The sequence below is a fragment of the Gobio gobio genome (assembly GCF_949357685.1).
Source record: "Gobio gobio genome assembly, chromosome: 18".
Taxonomy (NCBI): Eukaryota; Metazoa; Chordata; class Actinopteri; order Cypriniformes; family Gobionidae; genus Gobio; species Gobio gobio.
The window spans coordinates 24,014,490-24,035,109 of record NC_137111.1 but is presented as its reverse complement, the minus strand read 5'-3'; the positions used below and the strand labels follow the sequence as shown (position 1 = coordinate 24,035,109).

The 20,620-nt window shown below is 38.9% G+C and overlaps 1 protein-coding gene across 4 annotated transcripts in view; it reads left to right on the top strand.

Moving 5' to 3' along the window:
* macrod2 (mono-ADP ribosylhydrolase 2) overlaps positions 1 to 20,620 on the top strand; it is a 661,627-nt gene that overhangs the window by 428,517 nt on the left and 212,490 nt on the right. For all 4 annotated transcript variants that reach the window (XM_079842113.1, XM_079842112.1, XM_079842111.1 and 1 more), the window contains exon 6: positions 5,234 to 5,355. In XM_079842113.1, coding sequence (XP_079698239.1) covers positions 5,234 to 5,355 — 122 coding nt within the window. The remainder of the gene's footprint in view (positions 1 to 5,233; positions 5,356 to 20,620) is intronic.

Sequence of the window (20,620 nt, the reverse complement as noted above, 5' to 3'; positions counted from 1 at the left end):
GTGATTCGACCACAGCTTAGCGCACGTGAAAGAGGTTCCTGTGTTGTGATTTGACAGCAGCTTAGCGCACGTTGGAAAGGTCACGCCTCTTAACGGGGAGATGTATGCGTTCAATAATCTCTACAGCGTCCCTGGGAAAGCCAAACAAAGGTGATTTGACTCCTGGATGAAAATAACAGCGTCTCGACGACATGGCGATAAACACACTCAACGCAACAGTTCCTTTTCTCCACGCGACACGTCCGCTTCTCCACGTGGGACAGCAACAAGACCGCGCCCCCTTTTTCGCGTTTCTTTTTGGGCGGAGGTTAGTCTGTTCTACTGCTCTACTGACGTAATTAAAGAAGGAAGTACCAGGATGTAGTCCAAGCCGGCCGTTCGCTGTAGGCTTTGAAAGGGAACTTCTGTTAAATAAAATATCTCGCTTGGCATTGAACTTTGAGCTTTATAATTTTACAGGTATTATTTATGCTCTAACAGCAACATTACACACTAACTAAAGTTTGAACAATGGAATCGCGAAGAAGGGGACCTTTAAATAAAGGGAAAAAACAAATACTATTGATTAAGGCCTGCATGAACCAGACTTACTGCATGGCTACCAATAAATGCATTTATTTTATTTATTTTTTAAAGATGGGGTTCCAAGAGAACAAGTACGCACTTTTCTTGTTTCGAGTGAAAAATACCTCTTGATTGGCTGTACATGTGTAGATATCATGCACACGTTGTACAGCCGTAGCTTTAGTTTCATGAATTTATAAATGGTCTGTTCTGGTCCTCCATCCTCTAGTCTAATTGAAGGGTTGTTGCTCTAGTGGTCCGGAGGTTCATGTATTATGCATAGAAAACAACTGGGCGCAGGCTACATTATGGTCCCATCATGCTAGCAGGGTCCTGCTGGTATGGGGAGAGATGATATTTCATATAGTTACAGCCTCATTAAGGGGCCACACTTATGGCCAGAACACACACACACACACCCTGGACGGCATGCTGTTTAAGCAGCACTGCTGATGTAGCCATGACCCTAGAGATCACCGCAGCTAGTATTGTCTTGTCTCATTGTCATTATGTGATATAAGTGCTGTAAGCCTCAAAACAACATGCGGTACGGTGTTCCGAGTGAAGCGAAATAAATGGTATGCCTCGATTTTGTCTCGGGAGAGTTTACCAACGACCCAACATTTTTCTGTTGGTAATCGGCGCACAAATATTGCATTGCAAGGGTTGTCAAATGAAAGGCGCACACCTTATTGATCTTTAATATATACTAGGTTAAGTTTGCGAATTTTGTGCTTTAAGGTGACCGAATGAATAGTGTAATGCAGAGGTGGACAAAGTACACAACTCTATTACTTGAGTAAAAGTAAAAGTACTACTGGTCAAATATTACTCCGTTACAAGTGAAAGTTCTAAAAACAGATTTTTACTTAAGTAAAAGTACAGAAGTATTTGTTTTTAAATGTACTTAAGTATCAAAAGTACATTTTCATTTGTATGTCAATGCATTATTTTATTATTGTTGTATAAATGCCATTATGGTGGTTTAAGCCAGTCAGTGATGCTCTATCCGAATTGCCAGCATACGACTACCTTAAACTCATTTCACAGACATCCCAACCTGCAAAATGTCATTTCATTTCATTTCAGGGAATGCATGTACCCTATACTCTGATACGCATCCGATATTCTCCCAACTGTTTACTCTTCTCTTTCTCCCAGACATTTAATTTTTTTTACATTTTATGAGACATGCATCAAGTGTATACCAACAAAACTAATCTTTAATCTTTTGAGAAAACTGAAACACACTTTTTAAGTATGGCCATGGGTGCACACACTGTGCCAAGGAACCGTCTTCTTCCATTTTGCTATAAACTGATCAGTGTTCAAAAAATTGTTAGGAAACTTCACATGACCCTACATGAGTGATTACTGATAGGCTGTCTGCAAAAAAAAAAAAAAAAAAAAAAAAACACCTTTTACAGAAGAAAAAAAAATCATCCACTGACTTTCAAAGCTGCTACAGAAACGACTTTCGTCTTCGAGCACCTTGATAGAAATGTAGTGGAGTAAAAAGTACGATATTTGCCTTTCAAATGTAGTGAAGTCAAAGTAAAAGTATCCCTAAAAAATAATACTTCAGTAAAGTACAGATACTCAAAAAGTGTACTTAAGTACAGTACTCAAGTAAATGTACTTAGTTACTGTCCACCTCTGCTGTAATGGTTGTTTTCTAATTTGCATAAGCATTATTTTGTGTCCCTCTTCACACTGTCTGCATGTCTTCCTTAGAAATGTCCCATTTTAAAAGACCGAGAAGCTATTGAAATGTGTCTGTCTGTGTAAACCCTGAAAGGCAGCTTGTCATTGGTGGAGTGAAATAAAAACTGGTGAGAACACATCAATAATTGACTGAGCTTTTATTCATAAAGAACAGGATTATGTAATGAGAAAAGCTCTCAGACTCCCCCTCACACTCCCAGCTCTCATTTGCCGAACCACTAAAGATAGAAATCTTTGACTGAATAATGCAAACACACTTCTCATTCCTGATCCTTTCTGTACACAGACTTTAGCTGAACAGATGTGTACAGGAAAGAGGAATTTATACATGTGACGATCTCTGTGCGTTCGCTATGACAGCATTAACAGCTGATCTTTGATTACAGTACAGTAACTGTTTACAAAACACAGAGAGGATTACAATAAAAACATGACGTTACAATAAACAAGTTAGAGAATGTCTGTTTGTCTGTCTGTCTGTCAATTTCTCTCCATCTTTCTATCCATCTTTCTATCGTTCTATATTTCTATCTATAGTTACAGCTATTATTCTGGCTGTCTATTTGTCTTGCTGCCTGGTTGAAATTTCTTAGATTTAGATGTATTTAAAGCTACTTTTAGGGTGCACTTCTCAGTTTCTGTTTTCTCTAATTTGTCATTAGCAATGAGCCAGTACATTTATATTTAGATCAGATTTGAATAAGCTGCACATTTCTGCTCATTCGTCCTTTTGCATTTACATAATGTCTGCAAGCTAAGAAAAGAAGATCCGGCTATTGTGAATATATATTTTAAGTGATTTGTACTTTCAAACACTGATGTTGATAGAGAGGACAGAATTCTGTAGTATACCGTTTCATCTTTTTTATTGTGTTTTATGATGTACTGTCATGTTCACTAGCCCCTTTTTAATTTCCCCTTGAATATAATAAAGTTGTAAATTAACTAGCTAGTACTGTTGTGAGAGCTGAGGCCGTGTGCCCGGTTAATGTGTCTGATCACACTGAAAAAAAGTGTTGTGTAACATGGCACAATAGCAGCCAATCTGAAAATATTTGCTATTTAAAGGGATAGTTCACTCAAAAATGAAAATTAGCCCATGATTTACTCACCCTCAAGTCATCCGAGGTGTATATGACATTCTTCTTTCAGACGAATAAAATCTGAGTTGTATTAAAAATGTTCTGGATAATCCAAGTATAATAGTTGCTCTGTTTTTGAAGTCCATAAAAAAGGCATCTGTCCGTCAAATAACGTGCTCCACGCAGCTCCGGGATGTTAATAAAGGCCTTCTGAAGCGAATCGATGCGTTTGTGTAAGAAAAATATCCATATTTAAAAATGTATTTCATTTTTTTCTATGGCTCTGCATTAGCCGTCCCCGCGCCATCACTTCCGGCGAATAAGGTCAAAATACATGCAAAATACCGGCGCGATCATAGATATATACATAGACTCCTCTTTAGTGCCTGCGCGGATCGGTCAAATGAGGCATCTATGTATATATATCTTTGATCTCGCCAGTATTTTGACCTTATTTGCCGGAAGTTATGGCACTGGGAATACTAGATTACATTCCTCTGATAAGAGGTAAAAAAAATAACATAAATACTGTTCGGTTTCTCGCAGAAACCGATCGTTTCGTGTCTTAAGACATCAATGTGTCGCCACGAGCCGCATGGTTTAATAAGGAATTGTATGTCTGTGTTTTTACTCTCGTTGCTCTCATACTCTAGAATATCCCCATTGACATGCATTATATGACTATCACACTGCAACGGTTGGAGTTAAAAATCTTCATTTGTGTTCTACTGAAGAAACAAAGACACCTACATCTTGGATGCCCTGGGGGTAAGCAGATAAACATAAAAATGTCGTTTTTGGGTGAACTATCCCTTTAATATACAGTTATGAGCAGCATGGTTTGGACCAATGAGATATCAGTAAGGGCAGGGTTCCTCAGCACGATGCAGCAGGAATAAAAACCAAGCAACTGACAAAACATTATATCGCCTAAAATGTCCCTGTTTTTCTCTTGGTAATATCTCAAATGTGCAGATTAATAGAATAAAAAAGAGAATAGTAATCTCTGAATTATGCAGAACACTCTGTAAAGTTGGCTTGTTCACTTGTAAAATGCTGACTGTAAAGGAAGTGAAGGCTACAAAAGCAACGTGAACAGACCCAGCAAAGTGACCTGTTTATTGTTATTAATTGCCCTCTGCCGCCCACCTTACAGGGCCTGGAGGAGTCAGGCAGGAAGGGCTACATTATTTCTCTCTCAGACTCATGCGCAGCTTCCTTAACTCCCCTGTCATCACTGCAATGATTTAATTAAACCAGCCCGCTTCCCTCAGCCTGCTCGCCTCAGACCAGCCTCGCCACTGACTGACTACCCAACACATTACTATGCGCAGGCAGCAGTAGGGCGGCTACGAGCAGATATGAATGTATGAATAGATAGGATAAAAGGATGGAGTAATTGATTTTCTATCTGCTCTTCCATTTCATTAACTGAATAAATGTACTTGATTTTGGGCAGTTTTTTGGCTTGTTCAAATCAGCCCCATTGTTCCATTGTTGGTTCTTGTCATTGTTGGTTGACTCTTGTTTATGTAGCATGATAACGTGTCAGAAATATAAGCTGTTTTGTACCCAGTAGAATTGGGAATGTGCGTTCCCATGATCCTCAGCAGTTCTGAAACAGTTCTATTTGTCATTCTCTTGTACGACTTGCCTTTGAAGATCTGACAAGAAGCGTTGTTTTGTTTTTGTTTGTCATGTGGGATTTGTCCTGGTGTTAAGCAGTGTCACCGTTTTAATTGGAAATTTGTGTTATCTACAGTGGCATGTATTTACATTACAAATTATACACAGAGAGGTTTACGTTTTGACAGTGTAAAGGCATAAACTGCTCTACTTTTTCTTTTTTTTTCTTCTCCCAGATGTGATCCATACTGTCGGGCCAATCACCAGAGGAAATCTGGGCCAGTCCCAAAAAGATGACCTTGAATCATGCTACAAAACCTCCCTCAAACTGATGAAGGACAACAACTTGAGATCTGTGGTGAGTTTGAGACAGATGTTAGAAACAGTCCACTGTGAAAGAGTTGACTTTTTTAAGACGGTGTTTTGAAATCTTGAAATGAACAAAATGACAGTTTTGAAGATGATTGTACAATGATGGTGTTGCTGTTAGGCACACTCCATTGTTTGCACATTTGTATTTGATTGATGGATGGTTGCAGCACAACATATGCTGCTTTTTTTTCCAGTAGGGCACAAGGGGAAAAATCAGATAAAAAGACAAACAGGCAACATTTTCTATTGGTTTCCACATGGGCTTTAGTGAATGCCCTGTCGTGACACCCTCAGTGGCTAACAGTTGCAGTTGTTGCAGTATTAATTCTCATATTTTGCATCTTGAATCAGATAAAGCCAGATGATGAACCTATTTCACACTTGGGCAATTTTAGTCAAAGTCTTTGTCTTTTGATGAAAATATTTATTTAATTGTCAAACATTTCTTATTCATTAAAATCTTGCTGTAATGGAAATTCATCCTATCGTATAAATGAGTAAGTGGTAATTTGTGCGTAAAACAGACCTACCCAAAAAACTCTCTCCGTATTCACAACTGCTCCGTAAATATCAGATTTGGTAGTTAAATGTTTGTATTTTAATAAATACATAAATAGATTCATAAATAGGTTGTGTGCACGCTCTTTCACAATTAGCATAATCCCCACCTATGAATTACAAGTACGCAAATTACGTGTCCAGGAACGCTGTAGAATCTTCTGGACTCCCTTCTCAGGTTTGGCTCCAGTGTATTGCATAAATGCTAAAGAGACTAATTGGCCATATGCCTAACAATAAATATTCAATTAACTTGTGCCCACCAAAGCGTTTTTAGCCAGCTGAAAAAATGCCAGGCACTCTTCTGACAACAGCCAGCTGGTGGCGTTTGAGAGCGTTTTGGTGCAGCGTATTTCCACCTGTGAGGCACTATGATGATACGGAAAATGCCAGGCAGTAATGTGCCATCTCATTTTGAAAAATATTACTGGATATAAAAAATGCAGTAACCAGCAATATTAACATCTCCATCGTTGTACAAGTAGGATGGTTGGTCGGTGTAGTAGGCTATTTGTCCCACCCCTCCTCCACTGTAATTGGACGGCTGGGTAAAAAGTGACAGTGACGAGTGCTGCGTTTACCCCAAGTTGAACAGTTTTCAACGCTCAGCTACAAATCAATACATAAATAAGGATAAAATGACAGGAACAAAAAAAACCAGAACAATCAAATGTTTTACTCACCATTTACATGTGGCAGGGAGAAAGTGTACGTTTCTTTCGTATCAACAAAAAAAATACGAACATTTTTATAAATCTGAAAATTTACGACAGAATGGATTGATGAACGATTTACATTTGTTCTGCTCGTGTTTCATGAATGGAAATAAATTTGAATTAAGGTATTTGGAAAATAAAAACAGTGCAAACGATAAAGAGACGACGCAATCTATATTATTTCTCTATATGAAGAGATTTATTCAAGCCACAAAAACAAACATGTTACTGAAAAATGGTTAATTCACAATCTCCTAGGCTGAAGTCAGTACGTACATATATTTGGCCGAGACCATATTTCAAGATTTTGAACAGCCGGAGTCGTAGTTAAGTGCTGTCGTTGTGAGCATGGTCATAGAAAACAATGTGCCCGGATTTGTCTCAGTGTGTGACTCTCTTCATGCGTTGTTTTGCTAATATTTGAGGCTCCTTTTAGGGGAAGGGCTCTGATAGCAATGCCGTGCAAAGTGATAGAACATATTTTATGAATCATAACCCCCCAAATTGGCTAGTGTGTTGATATGCGTTGATATGGATTTTCACCTGCGGGTGGTAATTTCAAACCCTGGTTTCACCGTATGTTGTAATTAAAATCAGTTAATTATCACCATGATTCAAATTTTTTGGTGTCGTCCTCATTAGCGCTGAGGAAAATTTTCATCAGTTGTTGTATCAGAACACTTTCAGTTGCATTGCTATATTTTGAGGGCACTTGCTGAGTTTGAGTAACTTTTTCAAGTTTCAGGGTCGATTATTGCAACTAGCTACCAACACAATTCCTAAGAAGTCATACAAGGAAATGGATTTATTTTATTCTTAGTGAATCATAACAAAGGCTTTAGTTTGCAGGCTAGCTTTTAAAGAGCCATGCGTACTGTATCTCAGATAAGCCATAGAAACAGTAGGAATGGATAAGGCTCATATTTTCCGTATTACAACTATATTCGGATTGTTTCTCAGCTCTGTAAATTGCCAGACAACCTCAGGCTTTAATGAAGCTGGCCAAAGACCAGCAGCTTTGGACCAGGAAGATGTAGAGTCTGATCGTGCACTGTTCCAGCTGCTGACCCCATCTCCACCATCTGGTGCGCATGAGTTATGGATCTGTTTTAATCCATGGTGGCCACAACCAGAGGGGCCGTGCACATGGCAGACCAATCAGCTCCTTCATCCAGACCAGCAGAGGCCCCTGAGAGGATCTCTCACAATTAGCCATGATGAGACAGTCTTTGCGGGACAAATCGCTAACTTCAGCACTTGATGGACCGCTTTAATCACACTGCGAGGATGGAGAGGTCTGCCGTCATCATCATTACAAGGGTGGAATCGTGCAGTTAAGGTTGCACGAATCACTTTTGGCTGCGAGAAATGCACATGCCTGCCACGAGTGACTGGAAGTTAAATGCTAATTAGCAATTCTGTTTACTCTGTGTTATCTTATGGCATACACAGACCTTCACTACTGCAGCCCACGTAGAAGGTCATGAATGAACTGGGGTTTGGGATATATATCTATTTACTCCCAATGCATAGCCCAGAGTCTCTTATAGGCATCGTTAGGTAGCCAGGAAAGGGGCCGTGCATCCTTTGCTCTATATTTCTTTCCCTAAGCAGTGCTGTTAGTACCCACTCTCTTACATTCCACACATGCATTTAGCTTCCCTTCTGTATTTGTTTATTCAATAATTCACGTTTTGACGTTAAACAGGGCTCTGGTTTTACTCTAAGGCAGGTCCGGTTCGGTGGGACATGTTTAAACAGCTGCTACAGATTATTGTGGACATTCAGAGAAAACGCTGCTGCCCATTTTGATTGACTGATGTCTGTCCGGTGAGTTTTGCTGGCCGTTAGGCTTGAGTGCTTTAGTGTATGCTTACATTTACCGTTAGACGCATACAGTGAAATGATCAAAATTCCCTTATTTTTATGGTCTGTGTCAGCGGCTGATTTATAGCAGAAGTTCCAGACCACTTGCCTGGTAGATCAGTGCTAAAATTGTTGGTGAATCTGTCACTTAGAAAATCAGAGTGGATGTTTCTAGAAAAAAAAAACAGTTCCCCTAGTGGGATGCCGGAGCATCGCAAGGAGCTTTGAGACATGAGAAAGAAAAGAAAACACATAAATATGTGCAACAAAAGATGGGAATTGGATGAGCTCTTGAGCTAATCCTTATTCTTGAGAGCCCAAAGACAGCCCCTGAGACAGAGAGAACCTCTGAAGCCCCTGAACATGTGCTGCGGCCCACATGTGCTGCGCAAACAAATTCCCCTTGATTATCTCAAGCGATAGGGACCCGTGAACATATTTTTAGACAGGAGGAATCCAGTGCTGAAATGTTAGTATGAGTTCCCCAACCCCCTCGCCCAGGTGACATGAGTGAAAGGTAACTGTAAAAAAAAGACAATAAACATGATTTTTTTTTTGTCAATTACAGTGAAACTATACTGTATTATTATTATTAGGCACCATATGCTGAACTTGCAATTTAAAATGTCTGACTTTTGTTTTATTTATCATTGATTGTATAGCATTTATATCACCATGGATATCTTTAGACAGGTGTATCATCTACAGGAAAGGTTAGATGGTAAGCATTGATGCGCTTGTCGCTTGCCAACAAATGCTCCCGCAGATTGGGATGAGTAATGTTTTACTGGAAGAGATAGCTTAGGGCACATTAGTTTAGCATGACACCTGTGTTTGCTCCGTGAAGCTGAATAAGGGATGAGCTTCATCTTCAGAAATGACAAGCTCTCGCAGCCAAGATGCTTAACCTCCAGAATGCGGTTTAACGCTTCTTGGACCAGGAGCAAGAGATGGAGGACTCTCACTCTTCGTCTCTGTCGGGTCTTGGCGTTTCTGCTCTGTTCCACATTAAGGTTGAGAAAGAGTCGGAGTGAGGGTCTATCTATCTATCTATCTATCTATCTATCTATCTATCTATCTATCTATCTATCTATCTATCTATCTATCTATCTATCTATCTATCTATCTATCTATCTTGTCTGTCTATTATTCTCTGTCTGTAAAATCAGAGGCTTTAAAGTTTTATAGCTTTTCTCTTTTCTTTTCTTTTTAAAGCAAATTTAGCAAATATGCTGTATAATATTGTCTTACAATTCTGCCCGCTTCCTCAATTAAATTCAGGAACTGAAATGGATTTTACAGTTTTTTTTATTCGCTTTAGTACTATTTTCACAAGTAAGGTGTACATTTTCAAAACTCTTAGTGCAAAAATCCAAACTGATCACACTTGTAACACAGCTAGTCATTCTTTCAAAACCTGATCTCATGCTTTCATTCAGTTGCACATATTTTCAGTCCATGTAATCATTGTTTCAAACACAAGATTATTATAATATATAATGAGAACATTTGGTTTAATCACTGAAACACAACAGTGTGATCTTCTTTCAGTTTAGTACTTTTAACAATCAGTTCATCCAACAGAAAACAATATAAGATACATGTTTCAAATCTCCCTCGTTGCTGAATTATCTACTGTAACAGAGGCTACATTTGCCTCATTAGAAAATACACTTACATTACCTAACTTATGTCATTGAATCCATAATGTTTGTAATAGCATTATTCAGTGTTATCAAAAGGTGTGATGAAGTTATTACACAGCCATGATGCTCTGTGCTATAACAGAGTTTGCTGCCAATACAGTAAATGTTCTCACTGTACCATATTACTCAAATCTAAAGTTGAGCTTTATAAGGGTGAGTTACAGTAATGTGGCAGACTCTACCATGGTAATCTGTTTACAGTATCACATGGCATACATACTGTAATGTAAAATGTTATATTTGATGCCATCTGTCGCCCTTCTTCTGATTTCTGATCAGTCTGATGTTACACCGTCATTGACTATTTCCTCTCCCTTATACTCTTATAATCTGTCTGGGTATACGTAGGCATAATGGTTACAAGCTATACAAACTGTATATTCTCTCCTCTTACACTAACACTAACCCTAACCCCTAAACCTACCCATCACACAAAACTTTCTGCATTTTTACATTTTCAACAAAAAAAACATTCTGTATCTATAAGTTTCCTCATGGCCATGGGGACAAAAAAAATGTCCCCGCAAGGACAAGGATTTAGGATATTGCCATTTTTATGGGGACATTTTGTCCCCGTAATGTAGAGTTTACCAGGCCCCACACACACACACACACACACACACACTTTGACAAAGTAGTTATAATCTAAGATATATCGCTTGTAATGTAAAAAGAATTCATTACATATGGTTATCCATATCGGAAATTGCAAACAAAGTAGAAACTATGTCTATATAATCAATATCTATAGAAATCTATAGGTGTACCAAATGATTCATGGATTAACCATTAAGATCAGTTGGATTAAATAATAGACAAATGTTTTAAAGTGAACGAGAAGAGATGCAAATCAAAAGTTTGATAGTAAGAGCTTTATGAAAGGCAGTTACTGTGAATGAAACATTTATAAAGAGGAAACACTTATTTTGTGTAGTGAAAAGGATACTTTGTGGTTTTGTGTATTGTATTAACACATTTGAAAATATGCTGAAATGTTTGAAAAAAGTCCACTTTTGATGATCTGTTGTGATATTAGCACTATGAGTTTTGAAAATGTACACCTTGGTTGTGAAAATAGTACCAAAGCGAATAAAAAAAAACTGTAAAAGGCATTTTCAATACTGAATGATATACAACCCAGATATTTAAAAATGTCCCAGATGCCACAAACCATACCTTCATGTAATGCAGAGCTCTTATTATTCTACTTTTGTGCATTTGTGTTATAAAGGAAAGTGTTGCTGTGTGTAAGTGAGAAAATGTGTTTAAAACCCAGCATATCTGGTCACACCACTCCCATGTGAACCCCGACTACACACTTCCACCCCTGTGCTCTGCTCATTTCTGCGACCGAGTGAGCAATCTGTCACGTTCCCCTGGAGGCCCGTTGGAGCCACGTGTGACCGCGGCCTGGTCTGAGGACATCAGCAGAGCTAACCGCACTCCAGAACGTCAGCATGGGGAATAGTGGGAACTGTGGCTCTGGCGATGTGCATTTACCATGCACCCATGAAGCCACAAAATGCTCTATGGCGCTGAGAACTGATAATTTACAGTGGCCCATGTCTCGATCGGCTGGCTAGATAAAAAAAAATTGTCGCCACAAAGGCCTCTGCTTATGTGCACCATTAGCAGTAGTTGCTCAGATGGGCGGTGCTGCAGTAAAATGGAAGGGACGGGTGAGTACAGATCTCAAAATCAGTCAAGATAATAAAACTGTCTGACCGGGCTGGGTGGGAGGAGTCTAGTGCTCTCTCAATATGTACGAGAGCAAAGAGACATTAAATGCACAACACTTGCCGGGTATTTTGGGACTGCGGGAGCTTGGGGAAGCAGAAGAGTTTTTTTGTAACATTGTTAATGAGAGAAGACTTCATAGCAGTTGTGAAGAACAGAAAGAGAATAGAATCTTATAGCAGACAGTGTTGCTGATAAAGCATTCACACTTTGTGATTAACCAGGGTGTTAATTGTCAGATTTTTTTCTAAGCCTAAAGCACCTAAATCACTTGTGGAAGAACTCGCTCTTGAAAAACACTTTAGCTAGTTAGCTACACTACAGTTCAGAAGTTTGGGTTTTAAATGATGAAAAATACTGTATATTGTGAAATATTATATATATATATATATAAAATGTAATTTATTCCTGTGATGGAAAAGCTGAATTTTCAGCAGCCATTACTCCAGTCTTCAGTGTCACATGGTCCTTCAGAAATCATTCTAAAATGCTGATTTGCTGCTCAAAAAACTATTTGTATTATTATCGATGTTGAAATCAGTCAAAAATCTTACTGGCAAAAATAAAACAGCAGTTCTATCCCGTGGTTAACAAAATTATAGCTTCAGGGAACATTTTTACAAAATTGTATCAAATGTTTCTTAAAATAAATGTTATGAATTATTTGCAATTCAAGAGACAAAATGCTTGAAAATGCTCAAATAGCGAATATATATATATGTGACTGCTTATAAAAATTTGAGTAAATAACAAATGATTAATCATTATTTAATGTGCAATTTGGGTGCACATATCTAGCATTTTTATCTACCAATATTTGGATATAAAAATTACTACAGAAAACTGGTTATTAAGACCTAGGGATCTTTTTTTTCTTCTTCTCTTTTTTTAATATATACATCGAGTCATAGCAAAGGTAGTTGTGCATGTATTTGTCGCTGTAGTCTCAATGGTCGACCCCTCAGAGAGCAGCTCATCTCCATATGGACATATTGAATGCCTGAAGCAGCTTTAGGTGGATAGGTCTCTTGTCTTCATTAGCCATGCCAGCTTGTTCTCATTCCCATCCTGTAAAAACAGCCAGTCACTCCTGCGTGAGGACAACGCCATCTGGTAGCCATTCCCCACTCCAAGGCGATTCATTTTCCCCCAAACTCATAACATACCCTCCGGTCCTGACCTTTTACAAAGAGAAATAACTATGTTTACCCAAAACATCATCATAGTCTCATTTTGCATTGATTTCTTTTGTGAGTTTTTGCTCATTATATGACATTTATGTGAGTTATTAAATTGCCAAACCTCTTATTTTGTTCTTTAAAGAACAACACCGCCCTACTAAAAGGGTCTGTTATGAAAATTTCTGGGAAACAAGTGAGATACAAAACAATGAGGGTTTTCCCCTTACGTTTGGCCCATTAAAAATATTTGATATACCTCGAATGGCTTTGTTGGACTGCTAATAGTCCCATGAGTAACAGACCTCCTCCAGGTTTTCAAAGCCCACAAGGAACCACGAGTAGGTGCTTTCCGCGGTGCTACATCATTGAGATATTTTGGTAAATTACGCATTAAACAAACTTCTGGGCGGTCTACTATCATTTCGGACAGTAATAAAGAGTCGGGCAGCATTTAGTGGCCTCTCTTTTCCCAGACAGATGTGTAATCATAGCACTAGCTTGCTTTTAGATTGTCTCAAAACCACAAATTGTTGATTGAAATACTGAAAGCCCAGCAGAATGAGTGATTGATGGTGTTGTGCGGTGAGATTGAATGTCCAGTTGTAGATAGTTTCAGAGTTTCCATTGGCTCTGTGTTGTAAGATGTGAGGATTTGTTGGCCTCCAAACCCACTTGGAGGTGCTCCTAGCGCTACCATTTCATTAAACACACCATTACATTAGTTTTGTGCATGCAAAGAGAACGTATGTGGGAGATAGGAAGCCCTTGGCTTATCCGGTTATGTATTCTAGGTCAAGAGAGAGAGAGAGACTTGGTACCTTGCATTATACAGCACAACCAGAAAAGAAGGCTTCATTTATTCTTAAAGGGATAATTTGCACAATTTCTGCCATCATTTTACTCACCGTCACGTTGTTCCAAACCTGTATGACTTTGTTTTTGTCCATACAATGAAAGTCAGTTCAGTCCAAAACAACATTAGACTCCACTGGCTTCCATTGCATGAACTAAAAACTTTTGTGTTCCACCGAGTGTCATACAGGTTTGGAGCAACGTGAGGGTGAGTAAATGATGGCAGAATTTTAATTTTACTCTTCAACGAGTGCACTGAGATAAGAGAGCTAATTCTTTGATGCAGTCGTCTGACGACAGAGAATCAATTGCAATATTATTACCTTCACTGTTTGGCAGCATTTTTTGACACCACCTCATTTACATTGTGCTTAATCGATGCATTTTGACGGACATGCATAATTAATAACCTTGCGCAATGAATGAGGTAATTAATAATTGAACTGAATGATTTTACTCAGCATTGTACCAAAGCGCCTGTGGTGATGTTTTATTGCATTAATATGTCCAGTCATGTTCCAGATTATTGAAACAAAATAGAAATTTAATGAAAAAACATATTATAAACACTCCAAATGCGGGAATGTTCCCCTGAAGAATTTTATCACAGCGTTTAAAACTGTTGTGGTGCTTCATTATTTATGCATTTAAATGTTCGCATGTAAAACCGCCACCCCATCCGCTCTTGCTTTCAGGGATTCAGCTCCCACAGTGATTAATTAATGTACATTTATGTGCTTAACGGATCACACACACTAACTTTCTCTCTGCCCCTTTCCCCCTTTCGCTCATAAATTATTGTCACTGTACGTAAGTGGGACCGCCTTCGTTTCTGGAATAGCTGTGAGTGGCATAAAGCTTTTATTGTGGGTGTGCGCGGGCAGCTCTTAAGACCGCTAAGCAAACCGCAATAAAAGGTTGACGGTATTGAAGGGTTTATGGATAGATCCATATAAACTCTCTGTTTTATTCTGTGTCCGCTGATCGACTTTTAATGCTTTTTTACTGGAACACGCCGGCACTTTCTTTAGCTGGTGCATGCTAGGATATTGAACCGTGCGATGAGCTATAATGAGGGAAATTATAACTTTTTTAATTTCATTATTTTGCTCACACTGCTCACTACATTGCGGTAAACTTAATCAGGAAAGCTTGAGGCGCAGCCTGCCGCTTTGTTTCCCATAAACCATATGCGTGGAGATGAGAGCTTTGGTAATGAGCAGCAGATTTGAATGATGATGTAAAATTACTCGGCTGCAGGACCTTTTTATCTCGGAACACTCTCGAGTTTATGGTTTTAATATCCACGCTTTCACGAGCAGCTGTAATGGCGACACACTCTCCGCCGGAGTTTGTGGCAGAGCGCAAACACGATTCCCTTCCAGTCTTCTGTGGCCAAGTTTGTTTCCTCTGCCCTACATAAAAACACCTGCATGCATCTAAAAGGTTAATTAGAGTGAGGCTTTAAAAAGGTCACTGTGTCACTTAGTGTTGTCTTTGCTATTTATCTGATCCAGAAACACAGGCAACACTAAGCCAATTAGCTCCAATTAGGGCTGTGGCGTTCGGGTTGCCTAGCACGTATTAACGAATAGGCCGTCTGTAATTTCCACAGTCGCTCTTGCTCTGAAAGTGACGAATTTGTGAGATTGCAAAGTGGGGCACGCAGGAAGTGGTGCATCCCTTGACATTTCACCCCGACCATCTATGAACCATAGTCAGGTTTGGTGTTGGCCTGAAATATGGATGTATGTAAAATGTGACATTTTACTCCAGCGGTCTAATCAAGGCTGATGAAGGGGCATAGTGGGATAAATAAAGCATGTGGCAGGCATGCGGGTGTGGCTAACTGATTACAAGCCTCGGGGAGCCATCTGTGACTGTAGCATTATCTTTCTTCCGTTTGGAGGTAGTTTTAGAGTATGTGTGAGGGGGAAAAAATGTGCAACAAAAGTTTTAAAAAAGTTTGACAAAAAGTAAAACAATTTTTGAATCTGAAAAGTTTATGCCAGCGGACTTTATTCACCTAAATGCACTGTGCTAGGCTTTGATATGTGCTGTCTGTCAACTTGTCAAGGGAATTCTCAAAGGAGCAAACTTTTGGGATCATCTAGTGAATTTCAATTGTTTGTATTCCTCTGCCACACCACAATAGGAACGACATCCAAGAGGTTGTCAGTGGAAAAATGTTGATTAAACAGATGTTGGTCTCAGTGGCTCTGTGGGAGATGAGAATTCCACAATGAGTGGATATTAATTAGACATTACCAGGGGTGGGTTTCACATTCTGAAGCAAAACAAGAGGCTTCATCTCCTTTGTGTTTCACAATGACACATGGCAGGAGGAAGAATTCTGTGTGCCAAAACGATTCCCAATGGCTCGTATAGACACAGAGATACCACCTGAGAATCTGTATTTTGATGATAGGCTGCATAACATGTGGTTGTGCTGTTTAATGCAAGGCTTTTTTTATTAAACATAATTCAAACCATACTTAATTAAACCAATAAGTTACTTTTGAAGTTTGTTTCGAAGTTTTGGGGGTAAAACAGTGGACACGCAATTCAATATATAACAAAATCGTTTGATTATGGTCTAATTTGACTGCACTGACTTGGTGATCAATCATGTCATGATCTGACAACCTCATTGACATGCAGATTTTTATACTATGATCGTAACGTGAAGGGAAGATGTTTGTTGCATATAACAGGGCTCCAGACTAATATTTGAGAGCAGTGACACCAGCACCTGATTTGGTAGCGCTGGAGGAAAATGTACCATAAAGTTAATTTAATCATAAAATTCCTATTGTTTTGTTAATAAGTGCAGTTACTAATAATATATCCTGTTTGTTTATTGGACATTTAACAGTGAAGCACTGAGCTTGAATTGATATGCAGATAAAATTTACTTTTATTAACAACAATAATGTGCAAAAAAAAAAATGTATTGGGAAAATGTAAATATTCTACTCTTATTATATGTACCGTTGTTCTTCTATAGTATCGCACTGAAATGACCGACAGCTTCAGTGATAGTAAAAGGAGCACTCTTTACTTGTTTTCTTTGTAATTCAGTCACAATTTGAGAAAAAAGTTTTTTTTTAAGAGACTTTGTGACTTCCTACTTATTTCATATATTATTACACTCTAAAAAAAAAAAGGTTATATATGACACTAAAAGTGGTTCTTTGTCGTAATCATAGAGAAACCACTTTTGGTGCTATATAGCACCATATCTTAACATGTTCATTATATGGTAGCGGTGCTATATAGCACCTTAGTCAGTGGTGCTTTATAGCGCCTTAGCTGAAGAACCACTGAATAGCATGGTGCTATACAGCACTTAAAAAGTTTCCCCTATGATTACGAGCCAATAACCAATTTTAGTGCCATATAGAACCTTTTTTTTTTTTTTAGAGTGTAAGGAGTGGCAATGGCTAATAAGTCAAATATGTGCTCCTATGCTGCCACTCACTGATTATAGTGGTAATTTCATGTCTTTATAAAATAAAAGTGCTTGTTTGCCACAAAGTGGCGAATCATCACATTTAAAAATAACATTAAAATTGGATAATATTTAGAGCTTTTAAGTGTTGGAAAAAGTGTGAAGCACTTGAAAGCCCTTGAAAAGTGCTTGAATTTCACTCTTAAAAGCTTGTACGAACCCTGAAATGAATAACTTAAAAAAACAAACAAAGACTATTTCTTCCACAATAACATGGGGTGTTGCTACCATAAATCCACGGGGAATGTTTTGTGGACTGAAACCCCTGAACTTTATTCATGCAAACAATATTTCTCCTGGTTTCCTCGTCAGCACTGTTTGATCTGATATCTATGGTTTATAACAGAGCCGACCGTTTCCCTCTAGATTTTGCAGGAGCGATGTTACTAATTCTGCTGCAAATTTGAATGCTTTCTTACTGGATCTCCCAGCGCTGTGTAGTAACAGTGTCGCGTGATCAAGACCGGCCCGTGTATGAGCTGTCTACTGTTGCTCCGAGCTGATAAACAGTCGGTGCAGCGCAGCTCAAACGAGTAGCTCGGTTCCGTTCCGCTTTTGTTTTGTTTGCCATTTCATGTTTCTCTTGTGTAACACAAATTTCAGCTCATATTAGTTGGGCACTGTGGTGGACCAGTGCGACCTCTAACAAAATCTAGTCGCAGCAATAGAAAAAAAGGTCGATTTGGTCTCAGTTTGGAGCCCTGTATAAGTTCCAAAACTTCTCTCTCTTTGTCTCTCACACGTCTAGACCATTGTAGCAACAGTGACACTGTGGGACTGCAACCCGAAATAGGTTCGAAACCTTCATCTAAGGCTAAGATTCATCGTAATGCTAATAATTGACTTTCAGTTAGCATGTCAAAACAAGCAATGTAAGATTGACAATTTTGCCTTAGAACGAAAGTAATCTTGTTGAAAGTAATTTTGCTGGTCAAGATCAGACAGTGTGCACCAGGCCTTTTGAGGTAAAAACCGATTGCCATTGAAATGCAGAGTGTAAAACCCTGAGGAACTCTTTCTTAAAAGGGGGAGGATCGTTACTTATCAGAGCCCTTGTGAGAGAGGAGCGCGTTTCATTCGTTAGAGACGTTTGGACCTGAGGTATATGAAGGTCTGTCAATGTGCGTACTGCCGCTAACACCTCCTGACAGCTTTCATCCCATGGGCGAGGCAGATTCACCCAGCTGCGAAAAGTGCAAGAAATGGCCTAATCAGTTCATGCAGTCGGAGTTCCATCTTGCCGTCATTATCACGGCCGTCGGTGTTGATTGCAGTGTGAGAGGATGGTGTGAGGTGCAAGAGGTGGTCTGTCCCTGGTGATTGTCTTAACAGATTGCTTTTCCTGTGGCAGTGGCGAGGTGGTCAGAATGGGTTCTTGTTTACATCATTACAGTTAATTAACAGACAGTGGAGCAGGAGGGAGCAGACGCCGGTGGGGCTGGACCAGACTGACACGTATATGCGCGTGCATGACATCGGTAGGGATGTCACATTTTTCCCCAATGGTGGCCGTCAGAGTTGCTCACCTCCACAAGTCCAGATCAGCTGCAGAGAGCCTGTCTAGATCTGAATGATTTGATTAGATAATCAGAGCGCCGTCAAGCATGCGAAAGCCCGTCTTTGTCTCATACCCGTCTCCTAATTCTTCCCTCCCAGTATACACTCTCATCATTACACTTCAACACAGCTACGCATGGGGGCATTTTCAATTTAATGCTCGCAGATGGATATTTTAATTATCATTGAATCAACCGTAATGGGGTCTACGAATCTGTGCATTCTTTATAACGCATTTAATTAAAGTTGCAGGGCGTGACATGGAACACGACACCGCCACTGCATCAGACAACTGCTCGACAAGTAATGAAGGAAAAACTAGCCAATTATCTCACACCAACAAATAAAAGGTTTAGTGCTTGCTTGTTTCTGTACATGGAATTAATGACTTCTTTTTTTCATACTTTTTTTCCATGAAATTGCAGTATGTTTCCCCTGTGGCTGTAACTATAGAAGTTTCCGGAGTATTGTAAAACGATCTCACGATAATTTCACAATCTCATTATATACAGTGGCAAGAAAACGTATGTAAACCCCTTGCAGAATCTGTGAAAATGTGAGTAATTTTAACAAAATAAGCGTGATCATACAAAATGCTGGGTAATTTTCTGTTAGAACTGTCCTGAATGAGATATTTTACATAAAAGGTGTTTACATATAGTCCACAAGACAAAAATTATATAATTTTAAAACAACAGTTGTTTCTACCGAGCCCCTAAAGGGACATAGTGAAGGAAAATAAATATAAAATGAAGGGGAAATTATTTGTCAATGTTTTTGCGTTCTCTCGCAAATGTTTTGCATTCCCCGAGAATATTTGAGTTCACTCACAAAACCGTTTGAGCTCTTTGTGAGCAAACTCAAGGTTTCTTTAGGGAACAAAAAGATTTTGTGAGCGAACGCAATGTTTCTCGGGGGAACGCAAAACATTTGCAAGAGAATGCAAAAGCATAACTTATAATCCCCCCCCCCATTTCATATTTTTTTCTCACCACCATGTCACTTTAAGGGCTCCGTATGTTGTGTATGTTAATAATAATATATTAATTAATATACACTAACAGTCAAATGTTTGCACACTTTAGAGAAATTGTTAGTATCTTAATGTGTATTATTAAATGAATTAAAGAAAATTGATATTTTTTAAAATTTGATGACTTAACTGTTTTTTTTTTTTAATGTGTGCGGTCCAAACTTTTCACTGGTATTGTAAATTTAAAGGTTTATTCTCGTAGTAAATTATAAATATGGAAAATTATATTAAGACGCACATGTGAACCTTTTACCAGAGGTGAGTGTCATCCACGCTATAGCACTATGTGTATGAAAACAGGTGTCCGTGGTATATTTTCACCTCCAGACTCACACAGATTGCTTTCCCACTGAGCTGCTAAAGGCCTCAGTGGTTGCCTCACATCCTGTGACATCGCTCTCCATATGCACATTAATTTATGCCTACCACAGCCGCTGACTCAGAGAAAGGAGGAAAAAATGCACCCGGCACATCTTATTAGATTTCCTTTGTAGTCCAGATATCCAGTGTTGGACATATTTAATAACCCTCAGC